Below are 23,445 nucleotides of genomic sequence, written 5' to 3'. Positions count from 1 at the left end.
TCCGCACTGGCCGCGGGCGAAGTTTCGATTAAAGCTACGAATTAAACGCAACTGTTCTCAATTACACCGAGGATTCTTCGCGGGGCACGATAATTAGGGCGGATTGTTCAATAATAATGTACTGGAACGCTTTAAACGAACTTTAAAGGTGGTGAAAGTGATCAGTTCCGATTAGCCACGGGGGTGGGCGACTTTCAAAGGTGACGGCCGGCTGAAAACTACGCGAGGCGTGGGGGGTGTCCTGTCACCTAAATGCAAATGGTATGATCCATTAACAGGTTCGCACTCTCTGATTGGCTGATTGGCCGACTTTCAAAGGTGACGGCCGGCTGAAAACTGCCAGAGACGTGGGGGGTGTCCTGTCACCTGAGTGCAAATGGTATGATCCATCAACAGCGCTTCGCACTCTCTGATTGGCTGATTGGCGCGCGCGAAGTGTTGACAGACCGAGACATGTTTTGATCTATTGGCGTCGGAGGAGCGTCCCTTTGCCGAACAGGTGCCGGTTTTTCAGAACTGAAAACGCGTGCCTCTTTCGTTCAGACAATAGATGGTTTACCTTTCTCTCTGTGCCCTCCCTTCTGTAGGCGGATGTCATATTCATACCGAAACATGCCCACTTTTAGCACTGGTAACCTCTGTTGATGTTCACCGGACTCCGAAACACCCTGGGGAGGGGGGCTAGAATTGAAAATAGTATCATACTGGAAACACCCTGGGGAGGGAGGGGGGGGCTAAAATTGTGAATAGTATCATCCTGGTCCCCTGGAAATTCTAAATCTTAGCGTAGCTAGGAATTCTTCAAGGGAATGGGGGGGGGGGGGGGGGGGGGTTCCGTGACGGTAAATTTACATTTTTTTGTGTACGTCCCTGTTGATATTTTATGTCTGCCCTCGAAAAGTAAAAAAAGGTACGATCAACGAGGCTGAGGGGGCCCATGTCCCTCCCCCCCCCCCAAATGTCTACGCCACTGTTCTAGGTGGTGGGAGAAAACTTCTTCGAGAGTGGTTATCTCTTTGAATGTAGAATTTCAGAGATTAAATGAGAACAACGTGTTCATTCAGTTAGGAATTCCTAAAATTTTTGTCATAGAAGCCTCAAAATGCATACAGATAGATAAAAATATCACAAAATTGTTGGATGTATTGAATGCAATGATTCGAAAGTACCTATTTTGTGCTGACATTAAAAAACCGCTATTTTCCCGCAGAAATTGATGGAAAATCTGCGCTACGGAAGCCTTAAAATAGATTTAAAATTTCAACAATTTTCTGGGAGAGGCCTCCCTGAACTGGGCAAAACGATACCAACCGTGGTAAGAGGGCCCCCCCCCCCCTTAAGCAAATGACCTAGTTACGCCTGGCTATGACCGCATATCTCGGTTTGCATCGTTGCAGACTTCCTGTTATTCCTAATTTCCTGAGTGGTAAACTACTCAATGTAAATTGAGGGGCTTGGAGGACAAGGCGCATAATAAGTGCGGTGTTTTAAAAATTAAGATATTAATGATTTTAAGTAAAACTAGTCTTTGTGCATATTCTGTGAAAAAGTTGCTTCCAAATTCCAACTTTTAAGCATCAAGAAGTCAGTTTGGACAGTCTCCGCCAAAAGGATCCATGTGATTTCGAAACTTTCATCACATACTTCTCAAAATTGCAAACTTATGCGCCTTATCCTTAAAGCCCCTCAATTCTTGAAAACTTCCGTAATTTTTCTTCTCTGTGCAAAGAAGTATTTCACACCTACCATTAATACATGAGCCTACTGCCCTGTGAGTTTTGAGATTCCTCAGAAATGGTGTCTCAACTTAAATTAAAAATATCAATTGATTGAATGAAAGAATGGATTTTATGGAATTAGGGATCAGGTAGAATATAAGGAGCTAGCTGCCGAAACTGCTTCAAGAAGTAAGTAAAATTACCGTGCTTTTAACTGTCTTGTAAGTTTTTAGTCTAGGCTTCTTGCTTAGTTGATCCCAGCATAAATTTGAAAATAAAATAGATACATAGAAAACAAGGGAACCCGTAAAATGATCCAACTTGATAAAATAAAAACGATCACTCAGCTGCAATAATATTAGCTGAAGATACAACATTAAGATTGGCAGGAGGAAAAACAGTCTTTACTTAAGAAAAATTAAGTTTTAAGCCCAAACATTCAACTCACTTTTTCGAAATGTAAGGATCAAGATAGAAATAAGTAAGGCATGAGAATAATGGCTAAAAGTTTCTTTAACACAGAGGGCTCAAAGGGATAAAAACGTTATGCCTCTTTTTCTCAGAGTCAATTTAAGACAGAATGGTTCTCTCCTGCTAAACTTTGTCTACATGATCTTTCTTTGCAGGATTTTTTATTTTGCTCAATTTTATGGGTGGAAAAATTACAAAAAACTGGATTCATTGGAAAAATACAGATGCATTTATTTTAATTACAATGAATTTATTAAAATCAAGGAAAGACAACATTTTAATAAATGTATGGTTTGAGTCGGTCAATATTTACCTCATTTCATAATTTTCTTTGTGCGCTTACATTCCACTTTTTATACTTTTCATTTCATACAAGATATCAAAGAAACATTCTACATTCAAGTTTCATTTATGCTCATCCTTACTATCGAACTTCCTCTCTTTTCACTCAAAGAGTGATTCAACTGAGATAAAGCATTATTCCGACTTAAAATTAAAACAACAGGGAAAAGATAAATATTAAATCAGTAAGCTAATATTTAACTTGCATTTAACGAACAGATAAATAGACTATGTAGCTCTTAATAATGGCTTGAGGTGCTCTCTGATCAAAACAATTCAATATGGTTCCGAGTAAGCACACATTGAACAGTTCTGTGAACAATTTCCAAAAATAAATAATAAATCCCAACTAGTTCCAAATGGTGCGATCACCCCAACAATAAAGTGTCAAACACAAATGTGATACCTAATCCCCATTTCATACACACTACTTAAAAGTTAAACTTGAGACTTTCAAAACTTCTGCATCTATGCTCAGTTCTGAGGCTTTACAAACTTCGGTGCATGCATACATTTCCAGGCACAAAAATAGACTGAAATTTCAGACAGGCTAAGATGTATAAAACAGATTGACATATTTTGAGAGAAAACGAGAATATTAGGCACGCCAATCACGAATGAAGCAAGTGAAAAAATGAAGGCAGTTTCACGAGCAAATGTTGTCAATTGCAAAATTGACAACTTTAAACTCTTGGATTCATCAGCATTTTGCATGCTGGAATGTTAGCAGAAAACTTGTTGGAACTGATATGTACAACTAAACGTTTAATTGAAAATTGCTTGATTTGGGAGCTCACAATTTACTGAGTGTTCAGTCGAACTTCTCTCATTTCCTATAGGGCTGACTTCAGTAACAGCATCTGACATTGGATTATAGAAGTGTATTTTCATAAAAATTACATTTCACTGCCAAATGAAGGCAACAAAACATGGGGAGGACCCTTTTTTGATTCAACATAAGACTGAAGACACTCTTTGTGGTAGGATGTTTTTAGTTTAACATTTACGGAATGAATTCACAGCTACATTGAAAAAGACATGCACGCAGTTGGGCTAATTTAATGATTTTTCTTTTTATTTCCCCATTTTACATTTTAATGGGTCCATCAAATATTTACAACCGCTCCATAAAATTTATAAAAAGCATTTAAAATTAGGTACACTACGCGAGATACTAGAATCCTAACCATCTAAGACTAGATTGAAAAAAAAAAAATAAAATAAATAAGATACAAAAGTAAGATACACGAATAAATGAAACAAAAATACGATAAAAATATATCAGAGTTTCAACGGAGAGTAAAATGCGGATAGAGGAGGTCAGTCTATGACGATTTTTCTAAATTTGAACCTAACAGCAGGAATATACATTAATGGATTTATCCAGGATTGGCCCAACTCCATGAGCTGTTACTTAATTTTCTTTGATGTTTTATTTTTTAACAGAAAATTAATCAAACAAAACTTGAAATTTTGTGAGTATAATTTCTATAATCTAGAATACAGTCACAGAAATTTCAAAGGCGTAAAGCAGTTTAGTTCCCTGCTAACAAAATTGAACATAGGAGAAAATTAGGCAGTGTAAGAAGCGATTAGGCTGATTATCGTTGAAACCATCAAAATATATATCTGAGGTAAACATAAAAGCACAAGTTGAGCAGACACACCTGAACGAAGTAGATTTATGTGATTCTTTTAGACTCCAAGTTACAAAGATAATTCAGTGAAAGTGAGAGGCTAAATACTGCCTATTTTCATTACAAAAGGTTAAGGATTTACTTTAATATTTACTACAGATAATATGCTAACGTAATCTGATGTTGCATATGCAATCTGTAGATAAATTCATACCACTTCATCATGATGTTTCTCAGAAATGTGGTCTTCTAGAGAAGCGCCATTTTTCTCTACTAATCACTTTTTATTATTAGATTCATCTCTCAGTATTTATTGATTCTGGAAAATACTACTTGCCACCTCATGATGCATGTACACTCTCTTGTAATTCCTGACTTTTCATTGACAGATAGTTTCTGTGTTTTAACAAAACACATGGCGGTTTCTGAGTAGTTCCTTCATTTTCACTGCTAGTGAATTAATTAGCCCTAAGCACTTAATAACATATGTTCAATTCTATGGATGATCCTGTAATTTGTGTTACAGAACTGGTTCATTGCAAGCAACTCTGTGTCTACTTTTCTGCTTCATTCATGGTACTATGGTTGATACCAAAATGTGTTAGCATATTATTAATGTTTTTCTCAATAATAATAAAATAAATCCATAACCTATTGTTACAAAAACAGGCAGTTGTTTTGGCTATTTATTCTCACCCTTACTCTTTGCAGAATGCTTTTCACAAAGTGTTTGAGAAATAAATACCATCTGGTGCTACTGGAGAAAACGAAAACTCCAAACATTTTCATTTTAGTTTTCTTTTTTTCTCTCTTTTTTTACACAAGATAAACTGAACATTGGTATTGCTTTATTTTTTTAGTATGAATTCTCATAGCTAAATGAAAGAGTTATCAAGGAAATCTATAAAAATGGATATTCACTGGTGTCTATTTTAGGTGCAATATTCATTTAGGGAGAGAAAAGGCTAGAGAGAATATAAAAGGCTCTTGCTGAAGACTATTAAAAATTAACCATTCGAACCATGGATGCTTTTATATACCTGCAAGTCCATTATAAATTAGTTCTTGCTTGAATTTTACATGACTGATCGATAAGCGTTTCAATATCTAACAATTGTGCAACAGCAAGAACCAATTTTGACTAATCAAAGGCAGAGTGTGAAAATAACCCTTGAAACTAACAGCCTCAATTCGCTTAAAATTACACTGTTACAGAGGGCTGACAACGGTACCTCACATGAACGGTTGAGAAACGTTGATTGAAAGTAAACGAAAAGGATTAAAAAATCAATTGTCCACAGAACAGGATAAACTATTTTGTACATTCAAAATTAACTGAATGGAACAACACACATTTCTCTCAAAAAACTTAATTTGATGCGAAAGTTACTGACTAAGCAACTGAATTAAGAATGGTTATTAAAGTAAGAAAATAAACTGATGAAATCAGATGGCAAAAATCAAATAAATACAAACAAAAAAATTGTTGAGACTAAATACCCTGACAATGTAGGATGACAAAAGAGAGGAGTTTTACATTTTGAGGTCATAAAAATTCGGTAGTCAGAGAAAATTAAAAAGTAGGGAGAGCGACATTTTTTTGGGTCACAACATGGTGCATGACATACACTTCTTATATCCATCATAACAGTTTGCGTTGTACTGCTCTATGATCTATCATTTGCAAAAGTAATCGAGTCGCCCGGACAGGGTAGAAAAGGGCACTGTTAATAGGGCAGAATGTAACTAATTTGGAAGACAACTGGTACGTTTCTAGGGACAAAAATGAATGATAATTTGAACTCATCTCATTTCCTACTATTTATGGGGATGGCAGATGTAGAAACATACGAATAGGGAGTACTAATGATTAATAAGTATCTAATATAAGGCCTTTGAAACACACTGACATAAATATTCATCAGACTTTTGAATTTTTTAGAACAAGATTCAAAATGAAAAAAAGAAAAGAAAGTAAAACCCAAACCATGGTGGCACCTCAAAAGTGATCACCCTGGTCTCTAGTAAAATAATTATCTACTAAAATATTTGCGACTAACATTTCTTAGAGGGGATTCATTTCAAAATTTTTAAATTGAAATATTATCCTGAAAGGGGGAATTTACTAAAGTGATACAACTATGTATTCATGAAGGAAGACAAAAATGTGTGCCTCTAAATTTTCAGACTAATTTATACTTCAAGACTGCTTGGTTTCACAGAAACAAACTTGCTAGGTTTCTTGAAGTTCTCATTTATTTAAATTTATTACCATTTAACAAATAGACTAAAAAAAAAAAAAAAAAAAAAAAAAAAAAAAAAAAAAAAAAAAAGTATGGGCCTTCAGGGCACTGAACGCTTTTCATTGAAGAGAAAGACAATGTAAGGCTGAGATCATCTGAACCAAATAGCAAACCGAACTGAGAGTGAGATCAAAAAAGGTTGGTGGAAATATTATCTTAAATTTTAATATATATTAGAGAATTTGATACAGTGTGAATTGGAAACCATCTAGCAACAAAGCAGAGGGATATGTTTTATCAGTCTCAAATCAGTTCATAGACAAAATCATGTAAATTTAGCTCCATAAAGAAGAAATTCACAATTTAAAGATGGAAGATCCAAATAGCATTAAAATATTCAATCAGTCATACTAGGAAAAAACATCAAAAATACCCATACCTAACTTGATATCTGTCTTGAAAAACAACGATCTTGGATACTTTCATAATTGAGCAAAATTCATTTTACAACTTCATCCCCCACTTCAGTTGAAAATTTTCAAAATAAAATCTCTTTAGTCTAGCTATCAATCTTCCTTCTGGTAGGATATAAACCAGAGAGGAGAGAAAATGGTAGGTAAAGACACAAGAGCAAAATAGTGAGGTTTATCGCAACAATTAGTTAATTTTCAAAGCCATTTTGAAAATGATCCCGTTTATACAGATATTTACCTGTATAGTAAAGTTAACTATGTGAAAAACAGTCGAATTTCTGCAAGAGGATTCAGTTAACTTTTTGACGTGATGGACACATTTACAGACTACGAAGGATTACATTGAAGGATCGTAATCTAGGGCTTGATACCAGTAGAAGTTTGCACCTTAGGAGGTGGGTCAAAAATTGTGGATGCTGTGCTCATAGTTACTAACATTGGAGATCCAAGTTGTATTCGCTTGGAACACGGAGGAAATTTTGTTTAGTTGTAATGAGAGTGAGCAGTGAGTCAAAAACTTAACTGAAGCCTCAAACTATTTCAACTGGAAATTCAACTGAAGAGTTTAAAAAAGGACAGAGAGAATGCTAGAACTTGCAAAACCTATTATTACCTAACATGACTTCAGATACAGGGAGTTCAGACATACATTTTTCAATTCATTGGCCACCTGCAGACCAGTGTAAAAAATAAAATTCTAGTTGCATAACAGACACTTTGTGCTTAAAATGAGCAAATATTTACATTTTGATGCAGTCTTTAGATATAATATTACGAAAAAATTATAATTTTAAGTTTATAGACTTATCAATATCACCATTTCCAATAAATAAAAAAAAAGGTAGAGAAATTTTTTTTATGGACAGAAAGGAATGTAACTATTTAATGCTTGGAATAAATCTGATTGATATGTAGAGGAATCTCACATAAAAGTGGGACAGAACACAAATGATGTAAATAAGTTGGTAGATTGCTCCATGTACTTGATCTTGGAGGAATTCAGTTGCAGAGAACAAATTGCTAAGTTATTTCTGTTGAATGAGACGTGATAGTATAAATGAGGCATTAATTAAGATACATCTTCAAAGTTTGAGTAAATTAACAAATTTAACTGTACAGTAAAAGCTTTGTTGTTCGTACAGATTTCCTGTAAGAGTAAGATTTCCTGACCAAAATTACAAAAATTCATCAAATTATCTTCATTTTGATATTAAGAATCGCCGAGAGGCCAAGATGTGTCAGAAAACATACCTCTCGGCCACAATCTCAATCAAGTGTTGCCTCTGCTGCAAATAAAAGTCTGCTTAGCCATGCATTCATAAAAACTACTCACACCATGGATCTTCACAGAGACAATGTGTAATTGGGATTGTGGCTGCAGCAAGATGGATATTGACAGAAGTCATCTTGGCGATGCACAGTTAGATGGAAGCTCAAAATACATGACTTAGAACTTGTTTTTTGTGGATTAGTGTTAATAAAAAAAAAATCCAGGAAAATTCCTGCGTAAGAAATACATTTTCTACTCTCCAAAAATGCAACAATTAAAAATCATTGAACAGACTCATTGACTGGAGTCATGTCAAAATATTATTTTAAGTTGGGGGGGGGGGGGGGGGATCTCTTGTCCCGTTTTCAAATAAAGCAAAAGACACTAGAAAGAGGAAAACAGTCAGTGTGAAGAAAAGGGAAAAAATCTAAAATCTGATGGAGTGACATGAAACGAGGACAAGAATGTCTTCCGCTGCAGGTTCTCCATCAAGTAAATTACTTTATTCTGTACAGGTAGAAACTTCCTAAAATCAAGAACAGTACATTACAGTTCCACAATGAACCATCAATTCAGGCAAACCCAAATACAGGTTAGAAAGAATTCAGAAGAAAAATATTCCTAACAATCTCTACCTTGAAGAAACGCTGAGAGACTAAAAAACGACAAGTCTGAGAATACTCTCAGGAGTAAGTCTTAACAGTAAAAGAACGAATAGATAAAAAATTTCATACTAAATTTTTTTTTCAAATCAACTTGAACGATGAAATTTAACACTTTCTGGGAAATATCAACGGTAATATTTTGAAATAACGCTTTACAGTATTTACAACAATTGACTAATACCTAGAAGAAATAAAATTGCGAATTTGGAGGTGTGCAGCATGTTCTTTAATTTAACGAGTTTGTAAGCTTAATTTCCTAGGATACAAAGGGCAAAGTGGAGCAAGTTTACAATAGTTGTGGCATTCATGCATCATGCTGAGGAAACTATTTCCCTCATGTTTATCAGGTCCCTAATGTTTTGTCTCTTTACAATAAGGCCATTTTTATACCAGCAAACAATGCTGTTACTCATATTATTTAACTATCATCTTAACAAGATTATTTTGAACAGCCACATCTTAAGAATAAAACTATTGTCAAAGGTTTAAAATAAAAAGACAGTTACTTATTAAAAAACCTCTTTATGAGGATGGCACGCTCCGTAGTAATAGCATAGACTGAAATTTGCTTTTTTCTGAAATTCAGGTGATTGGTGTGAAAAAGGCACTGTTCCATAGTTATTTAACACAAAAAAGGGCCCTTTCCCCACGCGATGCCGTAAATGTATAATGAAAACGTATTTAAAAGGTACAGAGGACAAAGAATAAGGGTTGCACACCTCCTTAAAAACTAGTTATCTGAAATTAACAGAATGAAATATCTGAAACAAGTTCCCCTGGTACCGCAGAATAAAATTCGAAACAACGTAACTTTGTACACAAGGTATCATTCGCAGAATCAATCCGCACATAAGGGTTGCCAATCAAGAGAAGAATTCAAGATGAAGAGGGAAAAAAGTACCACTAATACCTGGTAGAGGAAACCGAGAACAGGAACGCAGAGGCCCAGCCATAAGCAGGATAATGTTCAAGCTTTCTTGGAACTAGAAGGAGGGGTTAACAAATTCAAATTTGCTGTTACCACCAACGGGCTGGCTTTGCTGAGTTTCTCTCTGAGTCTTGCTTCTTGTCTTGCTTGACCAGATTCCTAAAAACAGTGAAAAAATAAAGGTTGAAAAAAAATGAAAGACTTGAAGTACTGGCGCCTTTTTAGATGAGAGATTAATCAAATTTTGGTTATCGAAAAAGAGCTAACTACACACACACCCCCCCCTCCCTTCTCCTCTCTCATCTGCAGTTAATTTCTCTGTGCACACTAAACATTTCACAGAATTATTCGTGCGCTAAATTCCTTTTGCACTGACAAAGTCCAGTTATCCTATAAGAGACTTTTGCTTAATAAGTGGCAACATGAAACAATTTTAAATTCACTGTTACAATCGATGTGCATTCATTGAAGTGAGAACATATACCAAAAAGTTATCATACATAATGTGGAAAGCTTTTTTTTTTTTTTTCTGGAAAAATTCTCAGTGAAGTTTTGGTCAAACTCTAAAATGAATGACTTTTTGGACCAAGTGATGCAATGGCTGGGGATGCTCATTTTAGAATTAGTGAAAACTTGAACGACTACCTGCTATAGTCTTCATAATAATCAATTATCTTCAAAATGGAAAATTTAAGAGAAGTCTATTTACAGTATTTTCTTTGCAGCGGGGTTAATACATTGCACAACATTAAATATTACCATCCTTGATGCAAAATTAAGATTCTCATTCATTTCTGTAATAGCAATGCTAACCTCAACTCTCAGCTAAGTTCATAACGAATTCTTATCATTGTAACAACTATTCCTTTTTCCAACAAAAGGCGTTGTTTTCGGCTTACTTAATTAGTTACTAGTGTTACTTTCGGCTACTCTCACAACTACTAGAATAAAACAAGTAAAATGATCTGTTGCAGAGCTCAGAAAAAAAATCTCATGTTCAGTGTTTAAAACCCACAGGCGCCAACGTACCTATAAAATGAAGGCTCTGCCCCTTAAATTGTCCCCAAGATATCCTAATTATTCTGTTACAAGATTTTTCAAAATGTCGACACACAGTATCCAATTGAACTAGCAAAAAAGTCACATGATTAAAAAGAAAGAAAAAAAAAAAATTGTATAGAAAGAACCTAGAACTTTCAGTATTACAAGGAAAAGCTTTTTCTATTATTCTTAATGCTTTCGTCTTCCCGAAGTTACAGCTACTAGTTCGGTAACTAAAACATCTTGGTTCTAACTCTTCAGGAAATGCACGGAGCTATGTAGGAAAAAAGTCAATTCAGCCCCTAAAAATAGAGTTTGGTGGGCCACATAGCTCCAAAAACTCAAGAATATGTTTGGAACACTGCTAATGTTGTATTTTTAACATTTAACACAGCAAGTTTTGTTCAAAGATTTCCAAGGAGTAACATCCCTGGCACTGTGGTACTTACTTAGAAAGAAGACCACTGCACGGACTGTATCGCACACAAAATGCGAGGAATATCTCAGGCAACATTAAGTGTTTTATCAGGATGACAAGAGTTCCTGGATTTCGAAATTCTCAGACATTTGCCAGATTTTCAACATGTATTCCCTGACTTTTCATTGTCTTTTTCTTGGCATGATCCCTCATGAAAATTATTTTCACACAAAATTTTAGGCACTATGTCTCTTGAAATAAAAAAATGCAATGTTTCAGCTGGAAGAAAAAATTTCAAGGTATCACAGCACACCTCACCGTCTTTCACGGCCCTAACTTTTCAAGGACTTGTTACCCTGTCTTGGGACTTCTGAATTAAAATCAGTTTGAAGTTCAAACTCCGAAGTTTACTACAAAAGTACTTTTAAGACCCTGATGTTGTCCTACTCACTGAACAACAATAATGAAAATAAATGAAACTGACAGCACCAAAATGAATTACATACCAGCATTTCTAGGGTGACGGAGTGAGTTTGTAAGGTGTGCGTAAGATCAAAAGCACTGACTTTATTGGGGCCTGGCGGAAGTGCTGTAGAGGTAGCATCCATCCGACCTCCAGGATTCTCTTCCAATAAGACATTCCAGAAATCCCTCATCCAGTCCACACAATCCGATATAAAAGAATAGTTAAAACCTGAAATTGGCAGGAATTAAGCGGTTAACATTACACAGACATATTGATGGAAGATGATTAGCCAATGAAGAAAAGGTGTCATTTTCATACTTCTAAAAATTGCTGCAAAATAAATTGAGCGACGATATGGTTCAAAAATTTGATAGTATCTTTTCCAAAAGATAACATTTTCTGGTTAGAAAATTGACAGCAAAAGTTGTGCAATCACAAAAACTCGCAGAACTCATGCTACACAACTGAGTGACAGTGCTACCTTTCAAAATTCAATCATTATTTCAAGGAGTCTCCAGTTTAGCTGAATCTGGGGGGGGGGGGGGGGGGCTGCTTTCTTAAGCAAGAACCACAGTTCTCCATTCCAGACTTAGCAAACCTTTTTCGGACATAATACCCTTTGACAAAGCCTCTCAACTGCAGTGGGCATCGAGGGGGCAAAAGTAAAATAAATTTAATAAAAGGATTTAAAAAAATAATCTACTATTCGTGGGCAGGAGAACAAGGCAACGTGAAGAAAAATATGCACCACATTTTCAGTGCCTTATTAAACGTTAGCACAAACTCTATGAACTAAGAGATTTGTGTCTCAATGTATTACAATGTACATTCTTTCAAGACTATATCACATGTCTCACAGGTAAGAAAAGGAAAAGGCATTGAAGAGGTGCCAAGAGATATCCAACTAGGACTCAGAGGGTCAGCAAGCTAAAAAGGTAGAGATCCGCTATCCTTGGACAAGGCAGGTATACCTACATAAAATATTATTGTCACAAGAAATACTACAGGATATGGAGTATACATGCTGAGTATAAAAAATGCTCATACTCTGGGTTTCTTTCCACAGAGCGTAGTGTCGAAGGATTTTCAAAATCTGGAGTGGGGTTCCTGGGTTTTTACTCAGCGCAGCAGAGGGAAGAGCAATGTGCACCAAATGAAATCTACAAAAATTGACCAAAACTGTCCGATAATTTGACCGTATTGAGAAAGAGGAGCCTTAAATAATTTTTTGAGTTGCTCAATCCTCCGAGACAAAAGTTAATGAACAGATTTAACAAAACAAGATGGCTTGAAGATTTTCAAGGGAAGTCTAAGTAATGGACTTACCTGATACGTGAAGAGCCAGCTGTTCACTGCAAACAAGATAAACAGCTGAAATTGCAATGACACTATAAGAAAATTTAAGGGAGTTTATATCTAGAGTTGCTAGATCAACTAGCTGGCACAGCTGGGAAAAGAGGGCAGGCGAGAACTGCGAATAGACAAAGCCAAGGTTGTGCCGCTCATTGCCCTGATAACATAACTGTAAATACACAGACAACCAGTTGTGAATTGTGAATGGAGAAAGGCACCAATGCAACACCTGAAAAAAGAGACAGAAACAAGATGTTAGAATGATGCTGGGATCAAATTCGGAATCAAGTTTTATTAAACATTTAAATTTGATGGAGGGACAACTAAACATTATGCCATTACCTTATGAATGGAGGAAAATGTGGTAATATTGAGAGGCAATATTTCTTAATAAAGATTTTCAGAATAACTAGAGATACAGAGAACTGCTAAAAAAAACTGCTTTGATTAAAAGTTAAAAACTAATAAAAAATGCCTCCACAGTTGACTCAATTCGGATAAATGTGTGACTCTCTCGTAATTTTTCAGAGTTGAGTCACCGGAGAGTTACTAAGCGTATCCACCAGAGGCCAGCTACAGCTGCACTTCAGAGATCGCCTTGATGTTACTAAAAAAATTTTGTTACAATTTTCACTCTGGATTGTGATTCTCAGGTGTTAGTTTTTACTTCTTTTCAATTTTTTTATTTTTGTCTAGTTGAAACTGGGGTTTTAAAGACCTCAAAATGTCCCTGGCCTTCATAACATCTGGATTTTTACACCTTGATTACACATTTTTGTGAGGTTTTAATTATTGTTATAAATAAATACAAAGAGTACTTACTTTGAGAATAGACAACTCCATGGCATGGATTTCAGACTCTGTACAGGCACCATCGGTAACATAGGCATACTCGGAAACTTTAGGGGGATAAATTTCTTCCATCTTTGATGCAATGAGAAGACACGTTATGCCTATTAATTGTAGCTGTTGTTTTGGGACTCCTTCTCTTGCAGACAGATATCTATCTAAATAATCTACTGTTAAATAGAACGTCTCTCTATGTAATTTGTATACTTCACACACCTGAAATGAGCATAGAAACATAGTATTAGCACAACTCTTCTTACGATTCTACAACCGTGGTGCCTAAAAATGACAGGTGGTTTCTGTTTTAAAAACTGAGAAGTTTATTGGAAAAAGAATATGAGCGTGAAACAAGTTTAGGCATAATGCCGAACCTCAAGATCTGTTGGTTTCTTTGAACCATATTTTTGGAAATTTCTCAAATTAATAAGACAATTTGAGGGTGGCTCTGAAGGTACAGCTTATGTAACATGGGAAAGTTCGTTCCTTCCGTCTGCCTTAAGGCGCGATTCCACTGGGCGTGCGTAGGCAAATTTCGGCGGGCGTATGCGTCGACCAGCAGAATCGCGTCTTTATTCAGCCTAGCATGGAGCCTACTGTCTTAGCTATGCTCCTCCTCATTAAGGTGGTGGGAAAAGGAGCATTCCTCAACTAGTTTGGACCCTTCTTCCAGATCCCTCTTCTTTAGAGACTCTTGATTCTCGAGTCTAGACAAAAGAGGAGCTCACTGTTTTTCTTGGTTAATGTTCTACTTTTCCATGAATTTATGGGTCAAAAGTGGGTAAATTTTAAGGAATTTTGACACTGATAGACTCATCAAAAGCCAACGAGGGAAGCGTGAGCGCTGTAAAAGATAATTGCTGAACATACCTCATTAATCCAATCCAAAAGGACTGCCCTCATACGAGGTAGAAGGCTAGGGTGATGATCGAACATGTTGGGATCTCTTTGCGATAGAGTGGATTCATCTTTTGAACACATTAGACGCCATAGCTCCTTGTGATCTGCCCATTCCAAGACTGGAAATGGACTGTCCCTCAGTGGTAAACATGATGTTGTGCGACTGCTGAAAATAATCACAAAATTGAAGGAAAATGATGTGGATTTACTACTTAGAAGCAGTAATAATAATAACATTCATCTTAAGTTGCTAAGGACCAATAGAGACATACAATGATCAGATCCTTAAAGAGAAATACAAATAACTCATTGCGTAGCCTGAACTTATTTAAGCATGATAAACTTATATTGCCCAAGAGAATGGCTTGATAATTTGCTTTTTTAAGCCTCAGTGATTTCCCACCAACAAAAATTAAAATAACCATGACTCACGCTGCCTGAAGAACTTAAAAAAAAACGCTCGTTTTTCATAAAGATCCAATAGATGAAAACATCATTATTTTTGTAACCTCTCATTCACAATGAAGAACTTCATCACCCATTTTTCACAGTGCATTGACACCTATGAAATTGGGAAAAGTAAAATTTAAATTTCTTTAATTTCATCAACTTCCCCGTGCAGGCACAAAACTTGGATAATTTTGGCTAGTAATTGGCAAATTAGCTCAACTCAGTGCATGGATGAGCAACCATAACTTCTTCAAAGATTTAATAACAATAATATAGATGGGTCTCCAGCCTATTCAAAGGTTGGCTGACCTGAAAATAACACTTTCAATTCCTTAAAGACAAAATATCCAACATAAACAAGAAAAGCTTACCTGTTCCATTCAGTTTGCTCAACCTGCGAGTCTGAAGGGGTCAGTTGTCCATAAGCTGAAACTAACTTGGAACCACTGCTGCAAGGCTTGACCGGAGAAGGAGACTCACTCTCACCAGGGCTCAGGCCGAAGTCCGACAGTAAGCTGGTGTCTTTAGGTAAGAGTCCGCTTGGACTGATAGCTGGACTTTCTGGGCTGGTGTCAGAAACGCTTAATCGATCCACATTAGGAAGCTCACTGTCCGTGGAGCCAGCAGACAAGCACCTTTGATCTTTTGATGTGGCTGCTAAGACCGAAATCTCAGAGAGTGGCAGCCTGCTGCCGGTTTCCGAGTGATCAGAGTCACAGTCTGTGTCCTGAAAAATCAAAATCCAATCAGCAAACAGACATCAAAAAGAATCTTACAAGAGTTCTCAAGTTCAACAGTAGGTTCCAAAGACCAAACGATGAGATCAAAAATCAAAAATTGACCTGAACATTGCAAGGTACACAGCCCAATTGAAAGAACATCACATCTGGAACAGTCTTCATTTAATCTCTAAAATTCACTCATTTCCTGAGAGGATAGTGGCGCGTGATGGCTAACCTAGAATTTTCGGGAATATAAAAAATAAAAAAGCCTGCAATGTGCATGCAACCTGGTATACCTACAGAGAGAGTACTTTTTCCCACCAATAACAAATACACCTGACTAACTACTGAGAATTTGGTGAATAGGTGAAGGATGGTTACACTCACATACTTTGCGGCCAGAATTGAAACACTTGGACTCTCTTCTGATTAAAAATAATACTCTGTTTTGAGCAGTTCAAAACAAACAAGGAAAACATTCAAATGACCTTGAAAAAAGTTCTAAATAGACTGGTAATGATTTGAAAATTGATGATTGGTAAGACTTTTCCAATTGACAGATGAACAGATGCTGCAAATGGAAGAGGCTGAATGAAAATGATTTTGATGGTAACTAGGGGACTATGCTCCCTGACTGCTTCGCAGTTCAACTCCCTGAAGCGCTATGCACATGAGGAAATACTTTTGAGATTTTAAAATATGAAGTTTAGGTAAGATATGATTTTCTATCCCTTAAGAAAAAAGGGAGGAAGGAACTTGAAAGGCACTAGTTGTATCTATAAAATGGTTTTTTACAGAGTGACAATGATCTATTGCCCCAAGACCTGTGGGAGATCAGATAATCCAGAAAAGTTAACTTACTTCATCTTTAAATTTTTTGTCGTGGTGACTAGGTACAGGTTGATTCTCAATATTCTGAAAATATGAAAAAAGAAGAAGTTAGCAAAAATTTGGCGAGCAAAAAAAAAACTATATTACCTACTTTAAACAAAAATATCTTCAAATCACTTCCTTCTTCAAGAGAGTAACTTTCTCTAGGAATCTGACTTCCAGTCTAGACAGTCTATCAACTGACATTTTTTTAAGATTAAGCATGAATAATATTGTCACGTTAGTGTACAGACAAAAAATTGAATTCGAACCTCATGTGAATTGTAGGACGCAGATTTGGAGTTTGATCACACAACCTTAAACATTTATCAATGACCATGATTGTTGAGACAACAAGAAGGGACACGAGGGACACACTATCAACGACTCTGATTTCTTTCAATACTACTTAATTACCTTGGCAACTTTGCTACTTTGGTTTCTGAAAGAATCAATTTAAGGGGATACCTCAAAGGAGGTGTGGGCACTCAGGCGAAGATTTTAAGGAAAACATTTATATGCTCTCATCGCAGCACACTGATAGCATGTTCTAGTGTGTCATGATTATTTTTGAGTACAGCTTCGATTGAAAAACCAGATCAATATTGGATTAAATCAATGATGCTGGCAAAATATGAGAACTTACATTGAAATTTTCTGATGACCGTCGTTTGCGCTTCAAAGATGCAGCTTTGGTTAGTTGACAACTGTAACAATTACAAAGAATTGATGAAAAACACACTTAAAATGGGAAGGTATGTGAATGAGGCTAGCAGAAAAGAATAGCCAAAACTTGATTAATAACAAGATGATTACTGTCAAAGCAGCTTGATTTACAGAAATGTAAAAGGTTGACTTTATCAAAATGCCTCGCTTGTGGATTAAAATGATTCATCACATATCCATTTAGAGGGAATAAACTGATAATCTCCAAGAAATCTCTAGAAAGTCTCTAAAAATGAAACAAACACGTCATTTTTATTCAAATGAAAGACCTCTCTCACAGAATTTAAGGGAAAAAAGGTAAGGAATTTTCTGTCTGTTTTCAAGAACAAAAAAGCCAAGGAATCTACAGTTACCCCATAAGAAGTGTTTAATTCTCCATTTTCTCCATAACCCAAAAGACTGCCACTGAGGTGCAACCAACATCCCAAACCATCAAACACTTCAATTATTTGGGCAAATGCTAGGGAAAAGTACTTCTGATTTGCATCAATTACTATGTGAGCTGGAGCAGTGTCGGTCTGGCTCAGAAATCCTTCGGGTGCTGATAAGTTTTCTGGGCCCCTTTTTTCTGGTGGGGGGGCCCCCTTATTAGCATGAAGTCTCTCGTTACGTGGGTTTTTCAAGTTTAGGGGGCCCCTTGAGAAGTCCTGCTGGGACCCCCTGAGCCAATTGTCAGAATTTCTGGGGTGCTGAAGCAGTAACATCCTAGCTCCCCTGAACTGAAGCCAAAAAGTACTAATTCAACTTAACTATGAGAGAAAGAGTGGACATTTTTGACAATTAAGACAAAATAGGTGAAGATAGGTCTAATCTCTTCTCAGATTAAGCCCTACTGGCTGCCAATATTGTTCTGATAACCTCCTTATTATAAACCATAAAACATTCAATGAGGTTTTAAACAGAAAAGCTTAGATTTAGATCTATGGCACATGGATGTATCAACTGTGCACTACGGTAAAATAAACTATTAAAAAATGGAGTATTAATTACCTTTGTCGGTGCATGGTCAACTATAAGCTTTTAATTATAGGGGTAAGTTTGAGCAGGCTCTGAAACAAAAGAAGAGAGGTGTATTCAGTCAGGAGTAAGAAAGTATTGAAATTAAAACAAAATACAAGTCGATTTGTGCTGCCAATTAACTCTGTCCAGAACGGTCAGTTCAACAAACAGAGCCAAGTTCTGAGGACTAAGTTCTCTTCAGTTGTGATCCGCAGCCAGGTACACATTAGCCAAGGTGTCTTTGCTACTTCATTACTTTACGTCAAAAACTGTTCAGTCTAGAACAGCATCTTTTAATTAACGACTGAGCTACTTTGTTCGTATTATTTCTTTCATTGTTGAATACTTCTAGTGAGAGTGCTAGTGAGAATCACTGGCTGAAGACAGCAAAAATTCCTTGGTTTATATTTGCTTTTTAGAGTAAAATGCCGCAGAGCTTCATCGGCTGGTTTATATTTGCTCATTTGAGTGAAATGCAGCAGAGCTTCATCAGCTGGTCTATCTTGATAAGAGTCCAGAGAGCCAGAGGCCTCAGCACTCTTGCCTTGATTACGCTTGGTTCTTACAAATGTATCAATTAATCTATGATGAACAGCATGACTCAAGATGTCTCTGATTCAATATCCTACTTGTCATGTTGTGGCATGAGCAACTATGCTGGGTAGCATAGAGCAATCTGAGAGACTTGTCTTAACAAGATTATGGATATAGCGTTTCCACGAAACAAGCTTTCTCTAGCAGGCTGTTTGTTTACATTTCACACCAAATAAAACTACCCGTAATTAAAACCCTGCGCAAGTTTAGGCATGCTACCACCTGCTGAAAATTGTCATCATTAGCCATAATTCATTTGAGGTGGATTGTACGACGTCAGGAGATTTTATCAAATGAGACACACCATCAAGCAGGTTAGGTTTATCTTACTTTACAAGCTAACAAAAACATTTGGGCAATTACTCAAGTCACAAGTAACTCATGGCTTCTAATCCATACAATAGGACCTAAGGAACTTTGAAGGCAATTGACTAAGCTTGGTTATGAAGACAACTATAAGAATGTCAATGAATTCAAACAAGAACAGCCCTGCGATTTGAGGAAAATCTGACAAGGTTGAAATTTACTTATTTACAAAGATTTGCACTGTGTACACAATCTGAAATTGAGAAAAGGAACGGTACAGACCCTAACTCCTTCAATTTGGATCAATCTGAACGTAGGAAAGCGTTCAGCCTTTCAAAACAATCTCCCGTCAAAAACATATAACCTTTACAACCTGTTGCACTTCCGATTACTGCACCTCCGCTGAGAATCACCTAATGTATACTAATTCCAGCAAAAATAGCTAAAACAATGGTAGTAGGTAGTAAAATCAGCAGAATACCTTCAGTATCTAGGTGCATCTGGTGTAGGTTTGCCTGATTTCTTAACTTAGATGAACACTGGCAAGTTGAATATTACGAGAGAAACAAAAAAGTTACTATCAGCTATACTCATTGAATAGAAATATAACAGACTAGAGAACACTCATACTTTGGCAGCATGGAGAGACAACAACAGAAGGGTACAAGCAAATAGAATAAGGCAGCAATTTCATAATAATCCGAATACTTGCCAAGACCAGACCATGATACCACCGACCGATAATTGGGTAGCAATACAAAACTTGACAACTTGATAGAATCTGCCCTTATCAACAATCAGGATAGAACCAGAGCTACTTTATTCAAGAATACCATTAATTGGTAGTCCTAAGAATGTATGACCTTAGAAATAAGCACTGGTGGATCAAATGGGTCCAAGCGCTCAATAAAGTGTGCTTAGCTTCATCATCACTCATTACCTTAAAGAGAATGCCTTTGACATAGGACAGCAGATTTTAGGACAAGCATGAATGAATGAAAATCTTCAGATGCATGAGGTATTAAACAAAGGCATTGCTTAGACACGTTCACTGAAATTAATAGCGAGGGGCCCCAAAATGGGTATAAGCTTGATGGGTAGAGATAAGTAAGGTTATGCAAAAATCGTGAGAAGAATGGAAAAGGTATAATCCAAGGGATGGATGAAACTCACGTTGAAGGCACATTAGGAATCAGATCACACCGAAAAACCGAAATTCAAGGCCGACTGCGAACCGCACGGCAAATAATAATGAACTTCTTCGCCGCCGGAGAAATGCTTACCTTGAGAATAAAGGGTAACGAACTCCAACAAGAATGTCCTCGAACTACAACACATGAACCGGCGAACGACTTTCAAACCGGCAGTTCACTGACTTCGATCGCGAACTTTAAGAGGTAACTGGACAAATTTCGGAATGGTAACAAAAATATGAGTCCACGAAACAAAGAAAGCTCGACTTTGGAGATCCTTCTCCGGGAAAGGCGCCAGAGATTCAGCTTGGGACCCCCAAGTAGCCAGCCTAAGATGGTGCTGATCGTTGACGTGTACGACCGAAAGGAACAAAAAAACTTTTATTAAGCGATCTGAAAATGAACGCGGTAGGGGTTGAAATCAAAATTCAAATGCTTCCTCTACACAATAAAACTATTAAACGAGTTTGGTGGGAATAATCTAGTGTTAAAATGGAATTCTAAAGATGAGCTACCACCCCATTGGCGCCAAACGGGATTCCGCGAAACACAGGGGTCGCGAAGATATTTCAAACTATGAAATCACTCGAAATAAAATACATAAATGTAAGATGCTTTGACACACAAAGAAACACTCAAAGTTCAGTGGAAACACACGAAATGAAGCTGAAATTTATAGAAAATGGAGAGGTTAGGAAGCCGAAACACAGGTCATGCACGAAGCAATTTGGACGGCACAACAGAGGCATGTATTGATGGAATTAACACATTATGAAAAGAAAAATGTGTGATGAATTGAATGAAAGACATATTATCAAACTTACAAATCGATTTGATGACTTTAATCCGTGAATTCTCCCATTCCCACGAACTGCTTCCGAGAATAATATGCGTTGGCGGGAATCCACTGTTTACAATCCGAATTATCCTCAAATATGTTCTTGAAATCGACACAAATTATTCCAGAGTAAACCAAATTATCAGAGGATCTGTTTCACTGCACGATTTATAATTATTCAAACGATTAAAACGCCTAAAATGATTTAAAACAATGGAAACAGAGGTGCTATCATTTGTACACAACCCGGGCAAGAAAACACAAGGAATGAATGAAATGGTGGTGGGGAGAGCCGATGGAGGCGCGGCAGAGGAGAGGAAGGGAAGACGGGCTGTGATTGGTCAAATAAGCCGTAGTAAATACGAACAGCTGGCTTACAGCTGATTTTTGACGTCTGGAAATGCGCTGGCAAGCATGCGCTAGCGGGAAACCAATGGCCAACCACCGACTTTCCCTACAGCGCGCAATCTCACCGATTCAAATTTGCGCTCTCGCTTTTCTCGTCCGCTCACCGGGCGAGGGGGGAACGGAACCTCGTATTTCCTGCAATATATTTTTTAAGTTCCACAATCGAGTCTTTTTCCTGCGGCTTCCGACATTTCCGCTTATTTGAGTGTTTCTCTCTTCAATATTGATCCAGACCACAATGGCGAAAAATTTTCCTAATTATAAATGAGATTAAGGAGACCAAATTATTGATTGGAAATGGTGATAGGAGAGTGACTTTAAATTTCTTTTTTATATATCATTCCGAGGTAAATTTTTCCAGGTTTTATTTTTTCCTTGAGGATCAAAATTTTCTGAGAGAATGATCCACCTTGTAAAAGCCCCCCCCCCCCCCCCCATCCCTGTAGATAGTACAAACAAACTGCCATCTCTGACAGAATAACCGCGCACTGTATGATGTTTCACGACAAGTGCGTAAATTCTTTTTAAATAAAACACCTTTCCAAAGTTCTTTTCCAAAGAACTTGATACAGACATTTTTTATAGTTTAAATTCAAAGCCTCGTGCAGGGTGGCAAAATTTTATTAAATTAAAATCTTGTAATTTCTTGTAAAATATTTCATGAAATTTCAGAAATTTATGAAAGATACAGAAAAATACGGGGCTCTTTTCATGTTTCGCGAAATTTTAAAATTGAGACTTTCTTCTATTTTTGAGATTGAGCGCGGGTTGCATACTCCAGCCCTTAAAAAATATGAAATATTTCAGAGCCTCGTGAAATTTCATGAAATATTTCACTGAAATTTCCGATTTTTCATTTCTTTCTAACGTTTCATGCAACCCCGGCCTCGTGAATTGATTGACAGCTTTCAAACCTCCCCTCCTTAAGGGCTGCCCATGGAACTAGGGGGAGCCGGAGGGGGCCTGCTTCTCCCCCCCCCCCCGAAAGTTGGACTCATCCAGGTAATTTGATGGATTTTACAACATTTGAAGACTTCTAATCTTTGAGATTGAATTTGAATCACATCTGTGGTGAGAAAAAAGTTAAGATCTTCCCTGAGTCGGCTCAATTTTTCGAGATTTTACCGAGGGGGCCCCCTGGACCCTCGTTGGAGCTAAGGAAGTCCGTCCGGTTCCCCCTCCGGTGCTAATGGAGTCCCCCAGATCTTTCTCGCTGAGGTGTCTCTCTGGGATGGCTCCCTCCACAGAAAGTTCCTAATGCCGCCCATGAAGCTGCCCCTTAAGAAATGGCGCGAAGCACTTCCGAACCCTGTCACCCCTTCCCCCTGCACTTCATGACTCGGTGATCGTATTCTTTGACTCGGACGAAGTGGCTGGAGGATGAAGGTGGATGGTTGGTGGTGAAGTCAGCTGAGCGTGCTGGACACGTCATCGTGTGAGAGGGTCACGGACAGATGCACTTGCGTCCTACTTCCGGTGGAAGTGAGGTCCCTGGATATGCGCGCCCGATCATTGCCGCATGCCGCTAGGGCCGACTCCAGCGTGGGTCGACCCTTCACCCCTGAAGC

The 23,445-nt window shown here is 37.3% G+C and overlaps 1 protein-coding gene across 4 annotated transcripts; it reads right to left on the bottom strand.

Moving 5' to 3' along the window:
- Positions 1–2,395: 2,395 nt before the first annotated feature.
- CycE (cyclin E) lies at positions 2,396–21,741 on the bottom strand. Of its 4 annotated transcripts, none has more exons than XM_019060204.2 (10): positions 21,456–21,741; positions 18,530–18,588; positions 17,460–17,520; positions 16,805–16,858; positions 15,593–15,948; positions 14,742–14,934; positions 13,848–14,090; positions 12,999–13,254; positions 11,713–11,900; positions 2,396–9,906 (listed from the first exon to the last, which is right to left on the bottom strand). In XM_019060204.2, the coding sequence occupies exons 2-10, from the start codon at positions 18,541–18,543 to the stop codon at positions 9,787–9,789; spliced, it is 1,485 nt and encodes a 494-aa protein (XP_018915749.2). In that variant the 5' UTR covers positions 18,544–18,588; positions 21,456–21,741; the 3' UTR covers positions 2,396–9,786. The 4 variants fall into 4 exon arrangements, with proteins under 4 accessions (XP_018915749.2, XP_018915745.2, XP_018915747.2 ...); XM_019060200.2 differs by having other exon boundaries at positions 14,742–14,937; positions 21,456–21,740; XM_019060202.2 differs by lacking the exon at positions 21,456–21,741 and adding an exon at positions 20,612–21,313 and having other exon boundaries at positions 14,742–14,937.
- Positions 21,742–23,445: the final 1,704 nt, after the last annotated feature.

The sequence above is a fragment of the Bemisia tabaci genome, chromosome 1 (genome assembly GCF_918797505.1).
Source record: "Bemisia tabaci chromosome 1, PGI_BMITA_v3".
NCBI lineage: Eukaryota > Metazoa > Arthropoda > Insecta > Hemiptera > Aleyrodidae > Bemisia > Bemisia tabaci.
The sequence above is the reverse complement of the archived record's forward strand: the minus strand, read 5'-3'. Positions and strand labels throughout refer to the sequence as shown.